The 19,950-nt window shown below is 37.3% G+C and overlaps 1 protein-coding gene across 1 annotated transcript; it reads right to left on the bottom strand.

Annotated features, from left to right (window-relative positions):
• Positions 1–8,387: 8,387 nt before the first annotated feature.
• Positions 8,388–19,841, bottom strand: LOC107808503 (formate--tetrahydrofolate ligase). The gene is made up of 5 exons (XM_075237533.1): positions 19,255–19,841; positions 13,185–13,334; positions 11,216–12,391; positions 10,475–10,621; positions 8,388–9,020 (listed from the first exon to the last, which is right to left on the bottom strand). Exons 1-5 carry the CDS (start codon positions 19,408–19,410, stop codon positions 8,745–8,747), a joined length of 1,905 nt encoding a protein of 634 aa, XP_075093634.1. The 5' UTR covers positions 19,411–19,841; the 3' UTR covers positions 8,388–8,744.
• Between the last annotated feature and the right edge of the window lie 109 nt (positions 19,842–19,950).

The raw sequence follows: 19,950 nt of genomic DNA, 5'->3' as shown, positions 1-19,950 counted from the left end.
TCCAGTTTCTTTCTGTTGATTAACATATGTTATAAATAGTTTCGTCGATTAATCCGTTCATGTCTGTAGTTTAGTAGTTCTCGTCAAGTTGTTTGGTGTCGTTTGTTTTATTTTCAGCCTTAAGGTTCCATTCAGTATATCCTCAAGGTCCCTACACTTTATGTTTAAGGCTAATTTAGAACTATGAGTGTACTGTTATTATTGGTTCGAATTGCTTCATTTTATATGATATTTGGTTCCCTTTTCTTTGTTGTTCATCATTTTGCACATGAGTTCAGTTTGTTTGTCGATTCAGTATGTTTACAGTGATCATTCATTTTGCCTAAATTTGATTTAGAATTGTGAATATAGTTAGTCATTCCCATGTATATGTGTCAATCATGGTATGAAATTTGACCTTGGTAGTTCAATATGATTTTGTTCGGATTTATTGGTCTTTATTTTTATGCTATTTGATCTGATTTGGGTTCTAGCTTGAATTACTGATTGAATTTGATGAGTTGAATTGGTTATAGTTGTTGGGGTTGGTTCCGATTGAAGGGAGGATTGGACTAGGACAGTAAATCGCAGTAATTTCAGGGGTAATTTAGGGTTTAAAGGTTTGGAAAAATGGTCTTGCTAAGTGGGCTGTCAGTAAAGCACTTAATTAACCATTAATCTAATGTGTTAGTAGGGAACAAAAATAATGGTATGGGGAGGTTTAAAAGGCATTGATTAAAATATGTTGCCCATACCGTTTTGAACTTTAAATAAAGAAAAGGGTTAATGGGGAACAAAACATACTCTAGGGGAGTGCTAAAGGTATCATGTGCAGAATTAGTTTCTTAAATCTGCATAGTGCTCTTACGGGCTGGCAGGGTGAGTGTTTGGGTATAAAGGGAGGAGTCCGAGATCAGTCTTAGGGGGGGTCTTTTTTGGAGAGTATTTGAAGAACATTCTGATCAGTGGGAGAGTTTTTTTGAGATTTCTTTTAAAGGGTAGTCTCAGACAGCATCTTAAGGGGAGGGCATTCAGTTTTTTTTAGCTTTGGAAAGTTTAAGAACAGAAAACCAAAATATATTGTTTCATTGCATTCATAGGTGTAAGTAGAATTCTGGATAGTGATTCTCATTGCTTAAGCGGTTTAGTAGTCTACTGTTTAAGTTTTGGTTTAATTCAAACTCTATTGAGTCTGTTCGTTTTGGTATTTGTTGTTGCTATTGTTTTTTTTTGCAACTTGTTCTGGGCTGTGGTCGAGTTGATTCTGGGTAAAAATTGGTCTTGAACTGTGATGGTTGTTGTTGGAATTCGTGGTTGTTATTGTTTGCTCTTCTGTTGCTAACTCCTCCTTCTACTCGATTATATTTCCAAGTACATCATTGTCTCTAATGCCTTGAAGTTTCATTCAATGTATCTGAACGATTATGAAATCAAATGATGAGGCACTGCTATCATATGAATTTGCTTTTGTATTTCATTATTAGTATAGCTTGTAGTTATAGATTTCAAATACGCATTAGTATCGATTAGAATTTCTGAAACTCGTCTTGTAATTAAACTAGAGAGACTGTGGATTATTATATGACCTTGAATCTGTACTGGACTGTATGACCTACTCGGATTTGCTATAGTTAATTTAGTTAACTGTTAATAGCCAATTACTATAGCTTCCATATTTAGGGTGTTGGGATCACAAACTGGTATAAAATTAGACATGACTAATTGCGCCAATAATATGGTATAGTAGCTAATCACCTCAACAAGTTAAGCTTTTCCTTGATTGCCCGTGTTAATTCCTAGCATGAACAACGGCTCTAAATCTGGTAAACACATGAACTCGAGTTAGTAATTTTGGTTAGCATAAGGGCTGGGGTAAAAATCAGAATAATTGTTCGTGAATTGAGTTAGTTCATTAAACTTGATGGTTTAAAAACTTTCAGTGAACACTTGTGCACAATTAAACTGAAGCATTGATTAATTCGACGGTTGGGGCTTGATAGCCCTTTTGCATAAAGTGTAAGCTTCAGGGCCGAAATAAATGGCCCGAGCCCGGGTCTGACATGCATATCCATTTGGGGCATGGACTATGATTCCCTCACGTAAATTGTTTGGAGTTTGTAGGTCTAGATGTAGTACTTCTTAAAAGATAACAATTAGTTAGGTTTTATTTTCATTATTAAAGACAAGTTAAGTAGAAAATTATAGCTTGCTTTAGGATACCCTTTTAAAACAAAATGAGACGAGCCTCGCCAGATAAAATGCAGAAGTTGCGGGGCCCTCAGTAAATATTGCGTTAAAATACTTTAGATCTCGGGACGGACCGTCTAATGAATTTCACGGCTTTCCTCAAAATAATAACGCGCTAGTCACTTTAAGCGCGCTTTTAATAAAGTACTTTATTAAACTCGGGTGCACATTTATGTGACCCAAATCCAAATCTCAACTGAGTTGGAATGTGTCAATAACCACAGGTGCATTGATGTGACGTGGTTCGAGATGTATTTTCACGACGTTGCAATTCTCATTAAAAAATAATAATAATAAAAGCGGTAAAAAGTTAAAATTTTCACATAGGTTTAACATGCATTAAAATCAGATGAATAAGCCGAATATGACATTTGAGCGACCGTGCTAGAACCACGGAATTCGGGAGTTCCTAACACCTTCTCCCAGGTTAAGAGAATTCTTTATCCCGATTTCTGGTTCGCGGACTATAATACAGAGTCATTTCTTTTCCTCGATTCGGGATTCAACCGGTGGCTTGGGACACCATAAATCTCCCAAGTGGCGACTCTGAATTAAATAATAAATCCCGTTTCGATTGTCCTTTAATTGGAAAAACTCTCATACGCCCCTGCGGGCGCAGGTAAAGGAGGTGTGACATTGTTTTGCCATCAACAGCAGCAGATGTTAAGCGATTAATGAGGTGACATGCATATGTAACTACCTTAGCCCAAAATTCTTTGCCCAAGCCAGCATTGGACAACATACACCGTACCTTCTCCAGCAAGGTCCGGTTCATACGTTCTGCCACTCCATTCTGTTGTGGTGTATGTCTGACAGTGAAGTGTCGGACGATGCCATTATTTTCACAGACCTTATTGAAATGATCATTTTTGTATTCACCTCCATTGTCTGTGCGAATACACTTAATCCTTTTGCATGTTTGATTCTCCACCATTATATTCCATTTGAGAAAAAATTTCAACACTTCATCTTTGCTCTTCATTGTATACACTCACACTCTTCGGGAAAAGTCATCAACAAAGGTTACAAAATAGTGCTTCCCACCCAATGAAGGTGTTTTGGAAGGACCCCAAACATCAGAGTGTACATAATCCAAAAATGCCTCTAGTATTATGGATCTCTGTACCAAATTTAACCCTTGTCTGTTTCCCTTTGACGCAATGCTCACAAAACTCCAAGTTGCAAGTCTTTACTCCTTTTAACAATCCTTGATCTGATAGAGTTTTTAAGGATTTTCCTCCAACATGTCCCAAGCGCATGTGCCATAGCTTGGTTGCTTCTGCCTCTTTGTCGTCACTGGATGTCACTGTCACTGTCCCAATAACTGTACTGCCATGATAGCGGTACATATTATTATTCTTCCGATTAGCCTTCATTACCACTAGTGCACCGGAGCATACTCTCATCACTCCATTTTCTGCAATGATTTTGAACCCTTTTGATTCGAGGGCTCCTACAGAGATGAGATTCTTCTTCAAATCTGGTACATATCGAACATCTGTTAATGTTCTGATCATTCCATCATGGTTCCTTAATCATATGAACCAATTCCATATGAGGTAAGAGGGTTGTTGTCCGCTGTGTGGATGACTCCATATTTTCCCTTCTGAAAATCCACGAACCAGTCCCTGTTGGGACACATATGATAGCTACAAGCCGAGTCCATCAACCATATGTCTGATGATGTTGATGACTCTATTGTAACTAATAAGAAGTCTGAATCATCACAATCAGCTACATTTGAATCCATAATGGTCTTTCCATTGTTATGTTTGGCCTTATTCTTCAACTTCGGACAGTCTTTCTTCCAATGCCCCTTTTCTCGACAAAAGGCACATTCATCTTTGCTGGGTATAGATCTTGACTTGGATATTTCCTTTTTTGTCCTCGTTTGATTTTGAGGACGACCCCTCATAAATAGTGTTTCTCCTTCTCCGCCCTTCTATTTTTCTCGCTTTTGTTCATAGATGTACAAAGCCGAACAAACTTGTCTGAGAGAAACTTTGTCATTTCCATGGAGTAGAGTAGTTTCAAGGTGCTCGTACTCATCAGGAAGTGACGCCAACAACATCAAGGCCAAGTCACCATCACCATAAGTTGTATCCATATTTTTCAAATCTGTGACCAACTTATTGAAACTGGTGATATGTTCATTCATCGTGGTACCAGGAACATAGGTGAAGTGAAACAGTCTCTTCTTCATGTACAATTTATTTTGACTGTTTTTCTTCAAAAATTTATCCTCCAATGCTTTCCATAATTTACTTGCAGAAGTTTCCTTTGTGTACGGATATTTCTGCTCTCTAGCAAGGTAGGATCGAATGGTACCGCAAGCAACAAGGTTGATAATTTTCCAATCTTCTTCTCCAATAACATCTGGTCTCTTTTCTTCAATGGCAAGATCTAGCCCTTGTTGAAAAAGGACATCTAGAACCTCGCCTTGCCACATCCCAAAATGCCCGGACCCGTCAAAAATTTCTACCGCAAATTTCGCATTTGACACAATTCTTGTCATAAGCGAAGATGCCAATGATGACGTATTGTTGACACTTGATGTAGATTCTTCTTGTTTATTGTCTCCCATATTTGACACAAATATTATTTAATAGCTGGCGACACAAATCAAGATTATTTCCTTTCTGATGTAGAAGATCAGACTAAGTTGCAACCACAGAGCATACTCAGACACAACCTTGACTCAGTTACCAAGATAAATCTTTTCTGATATGGAAGATCAGACTATGCTGCAACCACAGAGCATACTTAGACAGTACCTTGGCTCTGATACCAATTGTTGCGGAAGCCAAATGTGTATAGTGTGAATAAGTCACAACTACTATATCAAAAATTATGACAGCCACCAAATAATAAATAAGACAATAAAGCAACAATAAAAGGAACACCAAAATTTACGAGCTTCGGCCAATTTTGCCTACTCCTCTGACACAACCAATATTTTATTCCACTCCAAAAATACAAGTGAAATAATACTAAAGAGAGAAGATACAAATGCTTTAAGAAGATAAGAAGGCAAATGAGAGGTGTATTTAAATCCTAAACATTAGGCCTTCTTTTATAGGGGAAAATCCCCCCCTCCCCAACTCTACTTCCCAACCGATGTGGGACAATTTGACATCTTTAACAAAAACGTGACCCAAAAAGCGGGTATAGATGCAAATCCCTGTAGTGCTATTAATACCTTGGTGAAAATTTTCATTTCTCATTAGCCCACTTCTTACAACTTGTTTGGATGGTTGTTACATGTTGTATTATATCGTATTGTTACTTTAAATAAAATGTTTGTTTTGATTGTTACTTAAATTGTATTGAATCGTATCGTTAAATCAGTCTTACGTAATGACGAAAAGTGTTGTTTTATATAACGACCGATTTGGTGTGGTCACGTCGTTATCTTGTCTTTTTCTCTTATCTCGCCCTTCATTATTATTAAATAATTTTATTTTATCCTATATTCTTTTTTATAAAATAATTTTAACTCGTATTATAATTTTTCTTTATAATATTGCAAATTTATTTTTTATATTGCTAGTGTACGATATCATAAAATGACGAGAAACGATACAAATAATACAATACAATAAGATACGATACATTATGAAACGCAATAACAATTATCCAAACAAGTTGTTAGCTTCAATGGCAAACTCTTAGTAAGAAGCACAGTTAGCAGAAACTATTGAGACTAACAATACAATACAATAAAATATGATACATTATGAAACGTAATAACAATCATCTAACAATAATCCAAACAAGCTGTTAGCTTCAATGGCAAACTTTTAGTAAGAAACACAGTTAGCAGAAACTATTGAGACTATTTATTGAAGTATCATGTGACACTGACACTTTTGAACCACTTTTCATGCCCAATTCCATGGCATAATAATAGATCTTGCATTGAGAGCTTTTTACAAGTTAGGATTATTGTATTAATATAAGTTTGGACCACTTATATTAATCAAATTTATAACTTTCTGTCTTTAAAGATAATTTGTTGTAAATGAAAGAACCAGATCCTAGAGCTATGGTTTCTTTGATTATGGCAAACTACAAGTGCTATAAGCTTCATTAATCCAAAACATTAAAAAGTTATTACTTTTTACTTTTTAATCCACTTTCTGTCTCTCAATTTATTTCAGGATTTCTGAATCTTGAAGTTTGTAAGTGTCCAATTTTTCACATGTCTCGTTGGTTCGCTGGTTCTTAATACAGTCAATTAGCTTTATTTGTTCCAAAAAATTTTGGCTGCTATATAGCAAAGTGATGTTCTAAAGGACATATATTATAACATAATATAATATTGAGTTTCGAGAAAAACTCGATTTTTACCTCTCATCATATTGTAGCAGGAACATTGGGCATATTAGCGGGCCTATTCCATCTTAGCGTCCGTCCGCCACAAAGTCTATACAAAGGATTGCGTATGGGAAATATTGAAACCGTCCTTTCCAGTGGTATTGCTGCTGTCTTTTTTGCAACTTTTGTTGTTGCCGGAACTATGTGGTATGGTTCGGCAACAACCTCGATTGAATTATTTGGGCCCACTTGTTACCAATGGGATCAGGGGTACTTCCAACAAGAAATATATCGAAGAGTTAGTGCTGGGCTAACAGAAAATTAAAGTTTATCAAAAGCCTAGTCTAAAATTCCTGAAAAATTAGCTTTTTATGATTACATCGGCAATAATCCGGCAAAAGGGGATTATTCAGAGCGGGCTCAATGGATAACGGGGATAAATCGGTTGGATGGTTAGGCCACCCTATCTTTAGAGATAAAGAAGGGCGTGAACTTTTTGTACGTCGTATGCCTACTTTTTTTGAAACATTTCCGGTCGTTTTGGTAGATGGCGATGGAATTGTTAGAGCCGATGTTCCCTTTAGAAGGGCAAAATCGAAGTATAGTGTTGAACAAGTAGGTGTAACTGTTGAGTTCTACGGCGGCGAACTCAACGGCGTCAATTATAGTGATCCTGCTACTGTGAAAAAATATGCTAGACGTGCTCAATTGGATGAAAATTTTGAATTAGATCGTGCTACTTTAAAATCCGATGGTGTTTTTCGTAGCAATCAAGGGGTTGGTTTACTTTTGGGCATGCTTCGTTTGATTTGCTCTTCTTCTTCTTCGGACACATTTGGCATGGTGCTAGAACCTTGTTCAGATATGTTTTTGCTGGTATTGACCCAAATTTAGATGCTCAAGTCGGAAAAAACAAGTCCTATTTTTTAAAAATCCTATTTGGGTGGATTTAAACTGAATTAGAATTAAGAAATAGGATTTTAGGGATAAGGAATAAATTAAACATACAAACCATGGATAAATCCAAAAGACCTTTTCTTAAATTCAAGCGACCGTTTACCCCGATCGAATTGGTAAATGGCTATTATATAGGGATGTTGTCATACCCTATGATGGTGGCTGTTTAAATAGAGAGTTATCAATTAAAGGAATCTTAAAAGTGGTGAAAAATATATTGAATAATTCTGTTTTAATCCACTCTTCTTTTTTAATCTTACGAGAAGAGTTGACACTGACTTATGATACTACGATTCGAATTCTGACCTCTTGACCATAACACAATATATACCCATGGGAACACTGACGCCTAAACAATTAAAAATCTTATAAGGAGTTTCAGTCATAAGATGGTGGATTAGCGATAGAACACTAATTAATGGTAGACTCTATGGTTATAATCATGGAGAGTTGCCCTTAAACATTCTTAAGCACATGACCGAGCCAGCTGTGAAAGGCTGCACCAAATGAGCAGGGCATTAACACTTTTGGCCCGTACTAGAAACTATTTATATTTGGTAGCCAAAAAAATATAAAATTTATATAATTTTTGTATATAACACACACACACATATATATATATATACACAAAAAATATATATATATATACAATTTTTCGGCTATTATTTTGAGAGTGGCTCTACAGTGTCATTTTTTCTTACATATATAAGTAGAAGCTCAAGCACAATCCGGCATACGGCCCAGCTAATTTACTTGGTAAAGTGCAACTTGTCCCCTATGGGCTGCTAGTTAGATCTCACACCAGTCCAAAAATAGGACTAACTTGGGCCAAAATCAAATAGCCCAAAGTTTAAAAGATGAGCACATTAACAGATATGGAAAAAACATTGCAAAACAATGATGTTCTTTGCACTCAAATTTGTAATCTTTGTGCAAGATTCACAACATAATCTACACTAGTTCTAAATCACTTTCTAAGAAAATGTAGTAGAGCACGAGAATTTTGTCCAGACTTACAAATCGTGACGCGAAATCTGGATATACAAAACGCAATATGCAGGTTTATTCAATCAACATCAGGCAGCAGAAAAACAATTATTCTGTTACACTAGTGTACACAATAAGAAACACACAAGTGGCTCGAAGCAGTATCGTTATCTGCTGAGCACTATGTAGGAGGAGGAAGTCTTGAACTCGACAAACTCATCACTTCTGCCAAAACACAGTGCAACCTGTCAAGATTCTCAAGAAAGACCAATTACCTTTCCAGTAGAGGTGTCAATGTCAATCTCGTAGAAACAAGGCCGCGTAGGCAGACCAGGCATTGTGCTCATTGTTCCAACTAGTGGATAAATGAATCCCGCGCCAATGCTTGCTCTAACATCCCTGATGGGCAAGATGAATCCACTTGGAGCACCCTTCTTTGCAGCTTCATGTGAGAATGAATATTGTGTTTTAGCCATGCAAATTGGCAGATTAGAAAATCCTTGCTTGCTATACATCTCAATCTGCTTCTCAGCCTAATAGCACAGATATCAAACTCCTTGTGTTAATGAAAAAGACCAAGAGAATTTCACTGTATGTAACTATGCTTTCAACAAAATCAAAGTCTTGTACCAGATTAAATTACCGAACAATCTCAGGTGGATCAGTGATAGTTTTCAACGTTGTGATTAACATAAAAGGTGCGTTAAGGCATCAATTAGGCTATACGTACCAACACCTTCAGCAACAAATTACAAGGAAAAACTTGAAGTCCTAGATTATTAGAAAATTTTATTATTAAATGCGGCATATAGGGAATTCTCACGGCTAAATGGTTGTATAATGATAGTTATGGGAAAACTACAGAAGATTTATAGGTCACAACAATATAAGAAGAATAACAAAGAACTTCACCAAATGCACATATATATAGAGAGAGAGAAACTATCATTCCATACAAGAGCGTGTGCCTAGGAAAATGTCCAGTTAAAAAGATATGACAAAAGAGCAGCACAATTGGGTTTCAAGCGAAGACAGATATAGCAGCATAACTATGCTAATCATAAAGGGTTATAAAAGGAAAAACCTAGTCTTATCAAAGGCGAAAAGCACAAAAATGCTCTATCTGTTGGAGCTTTAAGCACAAAGCGCAAATAAAGTGTGGGCTTTAATGATAAAAGGCGCAACTGGAGAAAAAATAAAAATATGTATTTGTAGTCCAAGACTAATAATTATAAGCATGGATAACAAATATATGGATAAAAAAATTGAAAAAGATTTAAGATAAAGTGAAATATCAATTGTTTAATGTTGCTTTTTCAGGATTACACTCATTGGTAAGGAAAAATATGTCTTAGAGAGTTGATGCGACAGTAAAGCGCGCACAAAGCGAGGCAAAGCGCTCAACATGTTTTGAGCCTCGCTTCAGGGCTTAAGCACGCTTTAAGTGCGCCTTTGACAACACTGGAAAAAACAGAAGCAAACAAAGGCAAGATAAGGTTAGAGTGTTAATCAAGCCACGAGAAAAGGCTTGATTCGCAGTCTAACAAGTCATGCTATGTTGATCTCCATGCTATGTCTTTATACGTATCATATACCCTGATAATGTCGCCAATATTTACTAATATCTGCAACTAATCTACTACTAAAGAAAACTTTTCTGCATCTGAACTAAAATCAATAATCAATTCACTGTTAATCTATATTCAAAAAGAAAGTAAAAGAAAAGAAAAGTCACCCACTCTTACCCTTGATTTTTACCATGATGCAAAATCGCTCTGCAGTGCAACCTATTCAGACAAGTCAAAGATAACAGGCCTAAAAAAACAAACCATATATGGGATGTAAACTAACTCTCACATCAAAGAGAACTACTAAAGATATTAAACACCAAAAATGCTTTTCTGAATTTGTTAACATCTGGAGAGAGAAACACAGATAAAATAAGAAAGAAAGTGCAGTAATAGGTATGAGCACTGGAAAAATCTACCTGTTCAGAGTACTCAACTCCATCAGCACCATATGATTTTGCTATTGCCGCTATTTTATCTTTTATACCTATATCCAGCGGGTACAGGAATCTTAGTGGTTGTGTTGCATTCTCACAGGCCTTCTGAACTGCAATTCCAAGATCCACCTGAATAAACAATTCCAGCTTATTAGTGTTTCATATTAGCAACTAGTAAACCCCATAGCGAAACGGTCAACACAACACATTTACATGTTTCTTTCATGTTTTTGTCCAAAATAAGGATGGAGGAAAAAACAACTTAGAGGTTATCATATGGTTATACGTTCATTACATCACATAAGTTCAGGTCAGAGTGCGAGAGTCTTCAGATTAGTAAACTAGATCCAAACTAATAAAAACGTTCAGCTGATTAATACTTCTAAACTGCCAAGCAGCAGACAACCAAAAGCAAAACTACATAACAAAATAATTATGGCGACCACTATGACTAAAACAATAGCTTCACGCTCTTGCAAGAACCAATTAACTGACAGTCAATCATGTATGCGCTGTTGACTCTATAATGGAATTGTTAGGACATTTAGTTAATCCCGAACCAAATATTCTGCAGAAACTTGTATTGTCAATTTGGATATATGCGTCTCTTAACTGAAAATTTTGAGTTTTTTAGCATGTGTAATTTATTTGGTACTCAACCTTCTACTCAAAAACCTCTTTTTATTTTTCCATAGAAGTGCAATGATTGCATAAAAGACTTACCGCTCCTTTGCCACCATGAGCATGATGAGTACAAATTACTGCATCAAATGCTCCTGCAGCAAATGCAGCATTTTTAACTGCATTTAGTTCTGCTTCAGTATCAGATGCGAACGCATTGACGGCAACCACAACATTTGCACCATAAGCTTTTGTATTTGAAATGTGCCTGGCCAGATTCACGCAACCGGCTTCCACTAGTGCAACATTCTCAGTTACATAGGCACGGTCAAGAGGCCTTCCAGCTGTGACGTCAGGTCCTCCACCATGCATTTTAAGGGCTCTTACAGTGGCCACAATAACAGCGCACTGAGGTTTCAAGCCACTATATCGACATTTGATGTTCATAAACTTCTCTGTCCCAATATCAGAACCAAAGCCAGCCTCTGTAACCACAAAGCCACCAGGTCCGACGAGCTTTAATGCAATCTTGTCAGCAACAATAGATGAATTTCCATGCGCAATATTTGCAAAAGGACCCGCATGAACAAGAACAGGAGTGCCCTCAAGAGTCTGCATAAGAGTAGGGTTAATGGCATCTTTCATCAAGACGGTCAAAGCGCCTCCAACCCCAAGATCATCAGCCGTAACTGGATCACCAGCCTTGCTATTCCCGACTACCATTTTCCCCAGCCTCTCTCGCATATCAGTTAGTGATGTCGTGAGGGCTAGAACTGCCATTATTTCACTGGCAACTGAAATATCAAATCCTGTCTCCCGCACCATCCCCTTCTCTTCGGGGCCCTGACCTACGGTAATTTTTCTCAAAAACCTATCATTGACATCCATAACTCTTCTCCATGTGATGGAAGCGGGATCTATATCTAGCCTAGCAAATTTATTGACCTCTTCAGGAGTAAGGTCTTCAGGGGCCGTCTTGCCAATACCAAGTTTCTTCAAACGCCTAAACATTATGTCGCAGAACTTCCGTTTACCTTCTTTATTTGGCGGGCATAACCTGTTAAAGAGAGCCTTATCAGACTGTGAAGATTCATGGAAGATTCGCGTATCAATGGCAGCAGCCAAGAGGTTATTTGCTGCTGTAATTGCATGAATATCTCCTGTTAAGTGAAGATTGAACTCATCCATTGGTATCACTTGACTGTAACCACCTCCTGCAGCACCACCCTTGATTCCAAATGTTGGTCCTTGCGATGGTTGGCGGACACATGTGACAACCTGAGAGAACCAGGTCGAGAGGAAACTGGTCAGAGATAAAATTAAAAAAAAATAAAAAATAGACAGCATTTCTAGGACGCAAACGCTGACATGGATAATGCCTTCTTATCAAAATAACATGAAATCAATTATAGTGCTTTATCTTAAAAATATAAAAATGTATGGACATCATTTGCTCAGCTATAAGTTACTGATTTAACTAGGAGAAAATTAATCATCCACGTATACCTGATAGACATGAAATTTTAGATGGTTTTTTACATCTCTACAAAAATTAGGACAAAAAGAGGAAGAAATGAGGAAAATTTAGGAGGGAGAGATTCAGCAAAAAGGAATAGCCAAATCTTTCCTCTGCCCAAGATTTCTCTTTGTCTCACATTATAATCCATAAGGAGAGGGTCAGGTAGCACCAATATACAAGCCAAAAGGGACATCTTCAATTGGATTAGTAGAAAGATTCAATGAAAAATACAAGAAAATGAAGACTCTGACTCGAATAACAAAATCTAAATCTTGATTCAGAGACCTCAAAGTGAAAAACACTTGCTTATATCTATCCAACTTCTCAAAATTTTCCAGCAAGAAGAAGAAAAAAACCATAACATGAATATTTGTCAACTTTTCTCTGATGTTCAGAAAAACCAGATAATATATCCACATTTCTTCACTTATATATTATCCTTCTTTACAAGGTCAAGAGATATTAGCTTACAGGCATATATTAGCTAATTGTTAGGATACAGTTACTTCTTCTAAGTTTGTGAGACAGGCTGCTAGAGAGAATTCAAGTTACCTTTTTATCAAGGAAAGCTCCCAGAGCCTGGCAAAGGCCGACGGTGGTGGTGGACTTCCCTTCTCCAAGAGGGGTTGGAGTTATCCCTCCAACCACCACATAATACCCGTCCTGACTTCCTCCAACCTCATCAAGCACTGATAACAGCACCTAGAATCACAACAAATTCAACATATCAACTCACCGACCATCAAAGAAAAGCCAACATATTAATAGCGATACACAAAAGCACATGTCACATTCATATCCTCTTATGCATGCTTGTTTTCAACTAAAAGACCTCATTTTAGTCTAAGAAACTCAAACTGGAGATCAATTGGGAGACATTTTCACAAAAGCTTTGAATGGAGCTCGAGTTGAATATATCTGTAACAAGTTGGGCATGATCAATATATATGCTCCAACTTGAGGGGGAGTGTTGACATACAAGTTGTCTAGCACATGTATACACATGTACTACATCATAGCTAGCACATGTATATGAGTTGTATAGTAGGTGTAATACAAGTTGTGTAGCACATGTATACACATGTACTACATCATAGCTAGCACATGTATATGAGTTGTATAGTAGGTGTAATTAGGTGTATGGCAACTAATAGATTAGGTGAATTAGTATTATAAATAGGCCTTGTAATCTTCTCTTCTACATATGAAATATAGAACTTCTTTGGTTTCTAACATGGGATCAGAGCATTGAAGTTTTTTAATCAGTTTGTTGTTGGGAATTTTTTTTCCCCGTTCGAATTATTTTTGTTCAGAATAGTCTTTCGCTGCTTTGATTCTATTTCACTATTTCCGACCATTTTTTGCCCCGACCGCTTCTTTACAGATTTTTCTACTCACTATTCCGACCAAAGTGGTACTGTCAGGATTTTTTTTTTCCTGACAACTTTCATTCTCCAAGATCACTGTTCCAGCACTGTTCACTGTATTGTTCACTGTTCACTGCACTGTTCAAATTTCACTGCACTGTTCTTGACTATTTGATTCTGCTATTATTCGGGTGCAAGATGACTGAAACGAAACCTACCGTTGATGTCATTCCGGTTATGTCCAAAATTACGGAGAATAAGTTCATGGGTTCCAATTACATGGATTGGAGTAAGACGATCCGTCTCTATTTGCGGAGCATCGACAAAGAGAACCACTTGGTTGATGATCCACCCAAGGATGAGACTAAATCAGTCTGGTTAAAGGAGGATGCAAAATTGTTTCTCCAAATCAAGAATTCGATGCACAGTGAGGTAAATGATCTAGTTTCTCATTGTGATTATGTGAAGGATCTAATGGATTATTTAGATTTTTTGTACTTTGGCAAAGGAAACTTGTCTCGCATGTATGATGTGTGCCAGGCATTTTACCATCCATCCATGCAAGATCGCTCTCTCACCACTTACTTCTCAGAGTTTAAGAAGGTGTATGATGAGCTTAATGTTATATTGTCGTTTAGTCCAGATGTGAAGGTACAACAGGCTCAGCGTGAACAACTGGCGGTCATGAGTTTCCTTTCTGGTCTTTCTCCCGAATTTGAAGGGGCCAAATCGCAGATTTTATCTGGGACTGCTATCTCTTCCTTGAAAGAGGCCTTTACAAGAGTGTTGCGTACTGAAAAGTCTCATCCAGGTCCGACAGCCACGATCGATAGTGGTGCTCTGCTTAGCCGCGTCCAAAAGAATAGGAGTCATAGTAATCGCAATCGGAGTAGCGATAGTCGAGACCTAAAGCAAGGGGAAGTTGAATGTTTTTATTGTCATGAGCTCGGTCATACCATACGTTATTGTGTGAAACTTCAGAATAAGAACAAAAGATCTCAGTATGCCAACATCGCCACTTCCGAGACTATTTCACCATCTCAGTCATCATCTCCTCCTATCAATACTATCCCCGAGTCAGGTAAAACCACTAAGTGTCTCCTCTCTTCGTCATCCAAATGGGTCATTGATTCTGGTGTCACAGATCATATGACAGGTAACTCTAAACTCTTTTCCACTTTTCAGTCACATACCCAATGTTCCACAGTTACTTTAGCCAATGGGTCTACCTCATATGTTTTGGGGTCTGGCACTATTAACCCAACATCTTCTCTTTCCCTTAGTTCCGTCTTAAATTTGCCTGATTTTTCTTTCAATCTAATATCTGTCAGTAAACTTACTCGTACTCTAAATTGTTGTGTCTCATTTTTTCCCAATTATTGTCTTTTTCAGGATCTTACGACGAAGCAGATTATTGGTAAAGGTTCTGAGTCTGGGGGTCTCTATGTTCTTGAATCACAAGTGCCGAAATCCATTTCTTGTTCAATTGTGTTGTCTCCCTTTGATGTACACTGTCGATTGGGTCATCCATCCTTGTCTAGTTTGAAGAAGTTATATCCTCAGTTTCAGAGTATTTCCTCTTTAGATTGTGAGTCATGTCAGTTTGCTAAACACCATCGCCTTCCTAAAGTTTCTAGAGTCAATAAACGGGTCGACTTACCTTTTGAGTTAGTTCACACCGATGTTTGGGGTCCATGTCCTATTATCTCTAAAACTGGTTTTAGATATTTTGTTACCTTTGTGGATGATCATTCTCGTGTTACTTGGTTATATTTAATGAAAAATCGTTCGGAGTTGTTTTCAATTTTTTATGCTGAAATAAAAACTCATTTTAATGTTTCCGTTCGTAATTTAAGGAGTGACAATGCAAAAGAATATTTTTCGGATTTGTTTAAAGATTATATGGCTACAAATGGTATTCTACATCAATCTTCTTGTGTTGACACCCCTTCTCAAAATGGGGTTGCGGAACGAAAAAATAGACATCTTCTTGAAGTAGGCCGAGCACTCCTCTTTCAAATGAAAGTGCCAAAATGTTTTTGGGTTGATGCCGTCTCTACAGCTTGTTTTTTAATAAATCGTATGTCATCTTCTGTACTTCATGGTAATATTCCTTACAACATTCTTTTTTCCTCTAAGCCATTATTTCCTATTGAACCCAAAATATTTGGTTGTACTTGTTTTGCTCGTGATGTTCGTCCACAGGTAACTAAATTAGATCCAAAGGCCCTTAAGTGTGTGTTCTTAGGGTACTCACGTCTTCAGAAAGGTTATCGGTGTTATTCTCCAGATCTCAAAAGGTACTTAGTGTCTGCAGATGTCACATTCCATGAAAATTATCCGTTCTTTTCTTCATATGTTTATAACAGTCCTGAGGAAGAAGATGATACTTTGGTCTACACTGTCACACATCCAGTTAGTTCTCCAACACCTCTTCCTCAGTCACCCGTTTCCCTCGATCGACCATCCGAACAGCCACCTGTTCTTCGTGTGTATACCAGGCGACAACAAACCTCAGAACCTGATCCTTTACCTACTTCTGCTTCGTCGGTAGATCCAACCTCCTGTGTTTCAGATCCTAGTTTGGATCTTCATATTGCCATTCGCAAAGGTACACGACAATGTACTTATCCTATTTCTTCTTTCGTGTCTTATGACCATTTGTCTACTTCTTCTAGCTCGTTTATTGCATCATTAGATTCTGCTAGGATACCTAAAACTGTTCGTGAAGCATTGTCCCAACCAGGTTGGCATGATGCAATGATAGAAGAGATGATGGCTTTAGATGAGAATGGTACTTGGGAGTTGGCCGATCTGCCCACTAACAAAAAGGCTATTAGGTGCAAGTGGGTATTTGCTTTAAGTTTAACTCCGATGGGACAGTAGCTCGCCTTAAGGCACGCCTTGTTGCAAAAGGGTATGCACAAACCTATGGAGTCGACTATTTGGATACTTTTTCCCCGGTCGCCAAGTTAGCTTCTGTTCGATTATTCATTTCCATGGCAGCTACTTATGATTGGCCTCTGCATCAGCTTGATATAAAGAATGTTTTTCTACATGGAGATCTTCAGGAAGAAGTATATATGGAGCAACCACCTGGGTTTGTTGCTCAGGGGGAGTGTGGAAAGGTATGTCGTCTTCGAAAATCTCTTTATGGGCTGAAACAGAGTCCTCGTGCTTGGTTTGGCAGATTTAGTGAGGCTGTTCTAGAATATGGGATGAAGAAAAGCAATTGCGATCATACGGTGTTTTATAAAAAGTCTGATGATGGTATTCTTTTATTGGTAGTATATGTTGATGACATCGTTATTACCAGAAGTGATATTACAGGAATTTCAACTCTAAAGTCTTTCCTTCACACTCAATTTCAGACGAAAGATTTAGGGCAACTAAAGTATTTTTTGGGAGTTGAAGTTACACGGAGCAAGAAAGGCATCTTCTTGTCCCAAAGGAAATATACTCTTGATTTGTTAGCTGAAACTGGAAAGTTGGGATCTAAACCATGCAGCATGCCAATGGTTCCTAACACACAACTCGTGAAAGAAAACGGTGAGTTATTCGAAGATCCAGAGAAATATAAGAGATTGGTTGGGAAACTGAACTATCTTACAGTAACTCGTCCCGATATCGCATACTCTGTCAGCATTGTGAGTCAGTTTGTGTCTTCCCCAACAGTCAGGCATTGGGCGACTCTGGAGCAGATTCTTTGTTATCTAAAAGGATCTCCAGGACGGGGTCTAGTATATAAGAATAATGAACACACTAACATTGAGTGTTTCACAGATGCAGATTGGGCAGGGTCAAAAGCCGATAGGAGATCCACAACAGGATATTGCGTTTTTGTTGGTCGAAACTTGATTTCGTGGAAGAGTAAGAAACAAAATGTCGTATCTCGATCTAGTGCGGAAGCAGAATACAGAGCTATGGCACAATCTGTGTGTGAGGTTGTATGGGTACATCAACTATTAAGTGAAGTTGGCTTCCAAACTACATTGCCAGCAAAGTTGTGGTGTGATAATCAAGCTGCTCTTCATATCTCCTCTAATCCTGTATTTCACGAAAGGACTAAGCACATTGAAATAGATTGTCACTTTGTTCGTGAAAAGATTCAACAAAAGCTCATCTCTACAGGTCATGTTAGAACTGGAGATCAATTGGGAGACATTTTCACAAAAGCTTTGAATGGAGCTCGAGTTGAATATATCTGTAACAAGTTGGGTATGATCAATATATATGCTCCAACTTGAGGGGGAGTGTTGACATACAAGTTGTCTAGCACATGTATACACATGTACTACATCATAGCTAGCACATGTATATGAGTTGTATAGTAGGTGTAATACAAGTTGTGTAGCACATGTATACACATGTACTACATCATAGCTAGCACATGTATATGAGTTGTATAGTAGGTGTAATTAGGTGTATGGCAACTAATAGATTAGGTGAATTAGTATTATAAATAGGCCTTGTAATCTTCTCTTCTAGATATGAAATATAGAACTTCTTTGGTTTCTAACATGGGCTAAAAAGTCAGGTAATAGACTACATAGCAGTGCTGTAGAAATTAACTTCATTTTCTATACAAAACACAAAAGGAACCACATCTATGCATCCCAATCACACTACCTTTCAATGCAGAAAAGCATTAGCATAACAGAAACAAGGTGACAATTTACAATTGTACAATTAATGAGGCTCACATAAAACCGTAGAATTAGCAATTGGAATCTCTTGTCATTTTAGCTCTTAGTTTTAGCAGAAAATGAATGCCAACCAATAAACACCTATTCTTCTAATCACCAATCAACATGGATTGACAAAGTAAACCAAAATTTCACAAGGTAGGGGTAAGGTCTGCGTACACACTACCCTCCCAGACCCCACGGTATGGGATAATACTGGGTATGATGATGTTGTTGTTGTACTACAGAAAATCCAGAACAGTTATGTTAACACACACACATATAAAAGGTAGTACCTTTGGTTTATACTTGCCATAGAGATATAATACTGAAGGTTAAGATTGAGTTATTATTTGAACTTTTAGTTTTCATTAGGCAATACTTTTATCAGAAAATGAATATCAACCAATACACACATATTCTTCTAATCACCAATCAACATGAACTACAAAAGTAAACCAAAATCTACAACAACAGGGTGCTAACAAAAATCAAACAGAAGTGAAATAATAAAACATATCCTAACACATGAATCTGCATACAACAATAACCTGTGAAAAAAGGTAATACCTTTGCTTTATACTTGCCATATAAATCATAATGCTGGGGATTAAGATTGAGTTCTTGAGCAATCTCAGAAATATGAAGTGGTTCAACAGAATTAGCAATATCTATATCTGCAGGAACAGGAGAAACCACTTCCAGTTTCCTTGTTGTTTTTCCCATGATTTCTTATACCTTAAAAAAAACTCAAGATCTTGAGTTTTCCTTTAAAGGGTATATTCAAGATTGTATTTTTAGATCAGATAAATGTTCAGATATAAAGAAAGACGAGTCTAAGTCAATTATTGGCAGTAGGGTGTCAGTGAAAAAACAGAGTTCTTGTCTTTGTTGAAGATATAATGTATATCCACCCTTGTATTAGACTATTATTATCATTATTTTGAGGATTTTGATGGGGTAATGGAGTAGGTGCGTGGGTGGGTGGGTGGGGATTATTTCTTGGTAATTTCTTATCTAATGTGTGATGCATTGAACTTTGTGCCAATCGTTACTTAGATTTTTGTGGCAGACTTGAGTTCGCTCAATTTAAGCCCAACAATTGGAGGAAAAAAAATTATCACGTGGATTCGTACTCCAAATGCAGACACCTTTTTCCATGTGAAATATTTTTCTATATACCGGTCATTCTATTTTATCTGACCGTATAATTAATTTAAAGAAAACATAATTTACAGCATCTTTAAAAACAAAAAAAGAATAGAT

This window comes from Nicotiana tabacum, chromosome 18 (assembly GCF_000715075.1).
Source record: "Nicotiana tabacum cultivar K326 chromosome 18, ASM71507v2, whole genome shotgun sequence".
Classification (NCBI taxonomy): domain Eukaryota; kingdom Viridiplantae; phylum Streptophyta; class Magnoliopsida; order Solanales; family Solanaceae; genus Nicotiana; species Nicotiana tabacum.
Note: the sequence above shows the minus strand (reverse complement) of the source record. Positions and strands in the feature narration are given on the sequence as shown.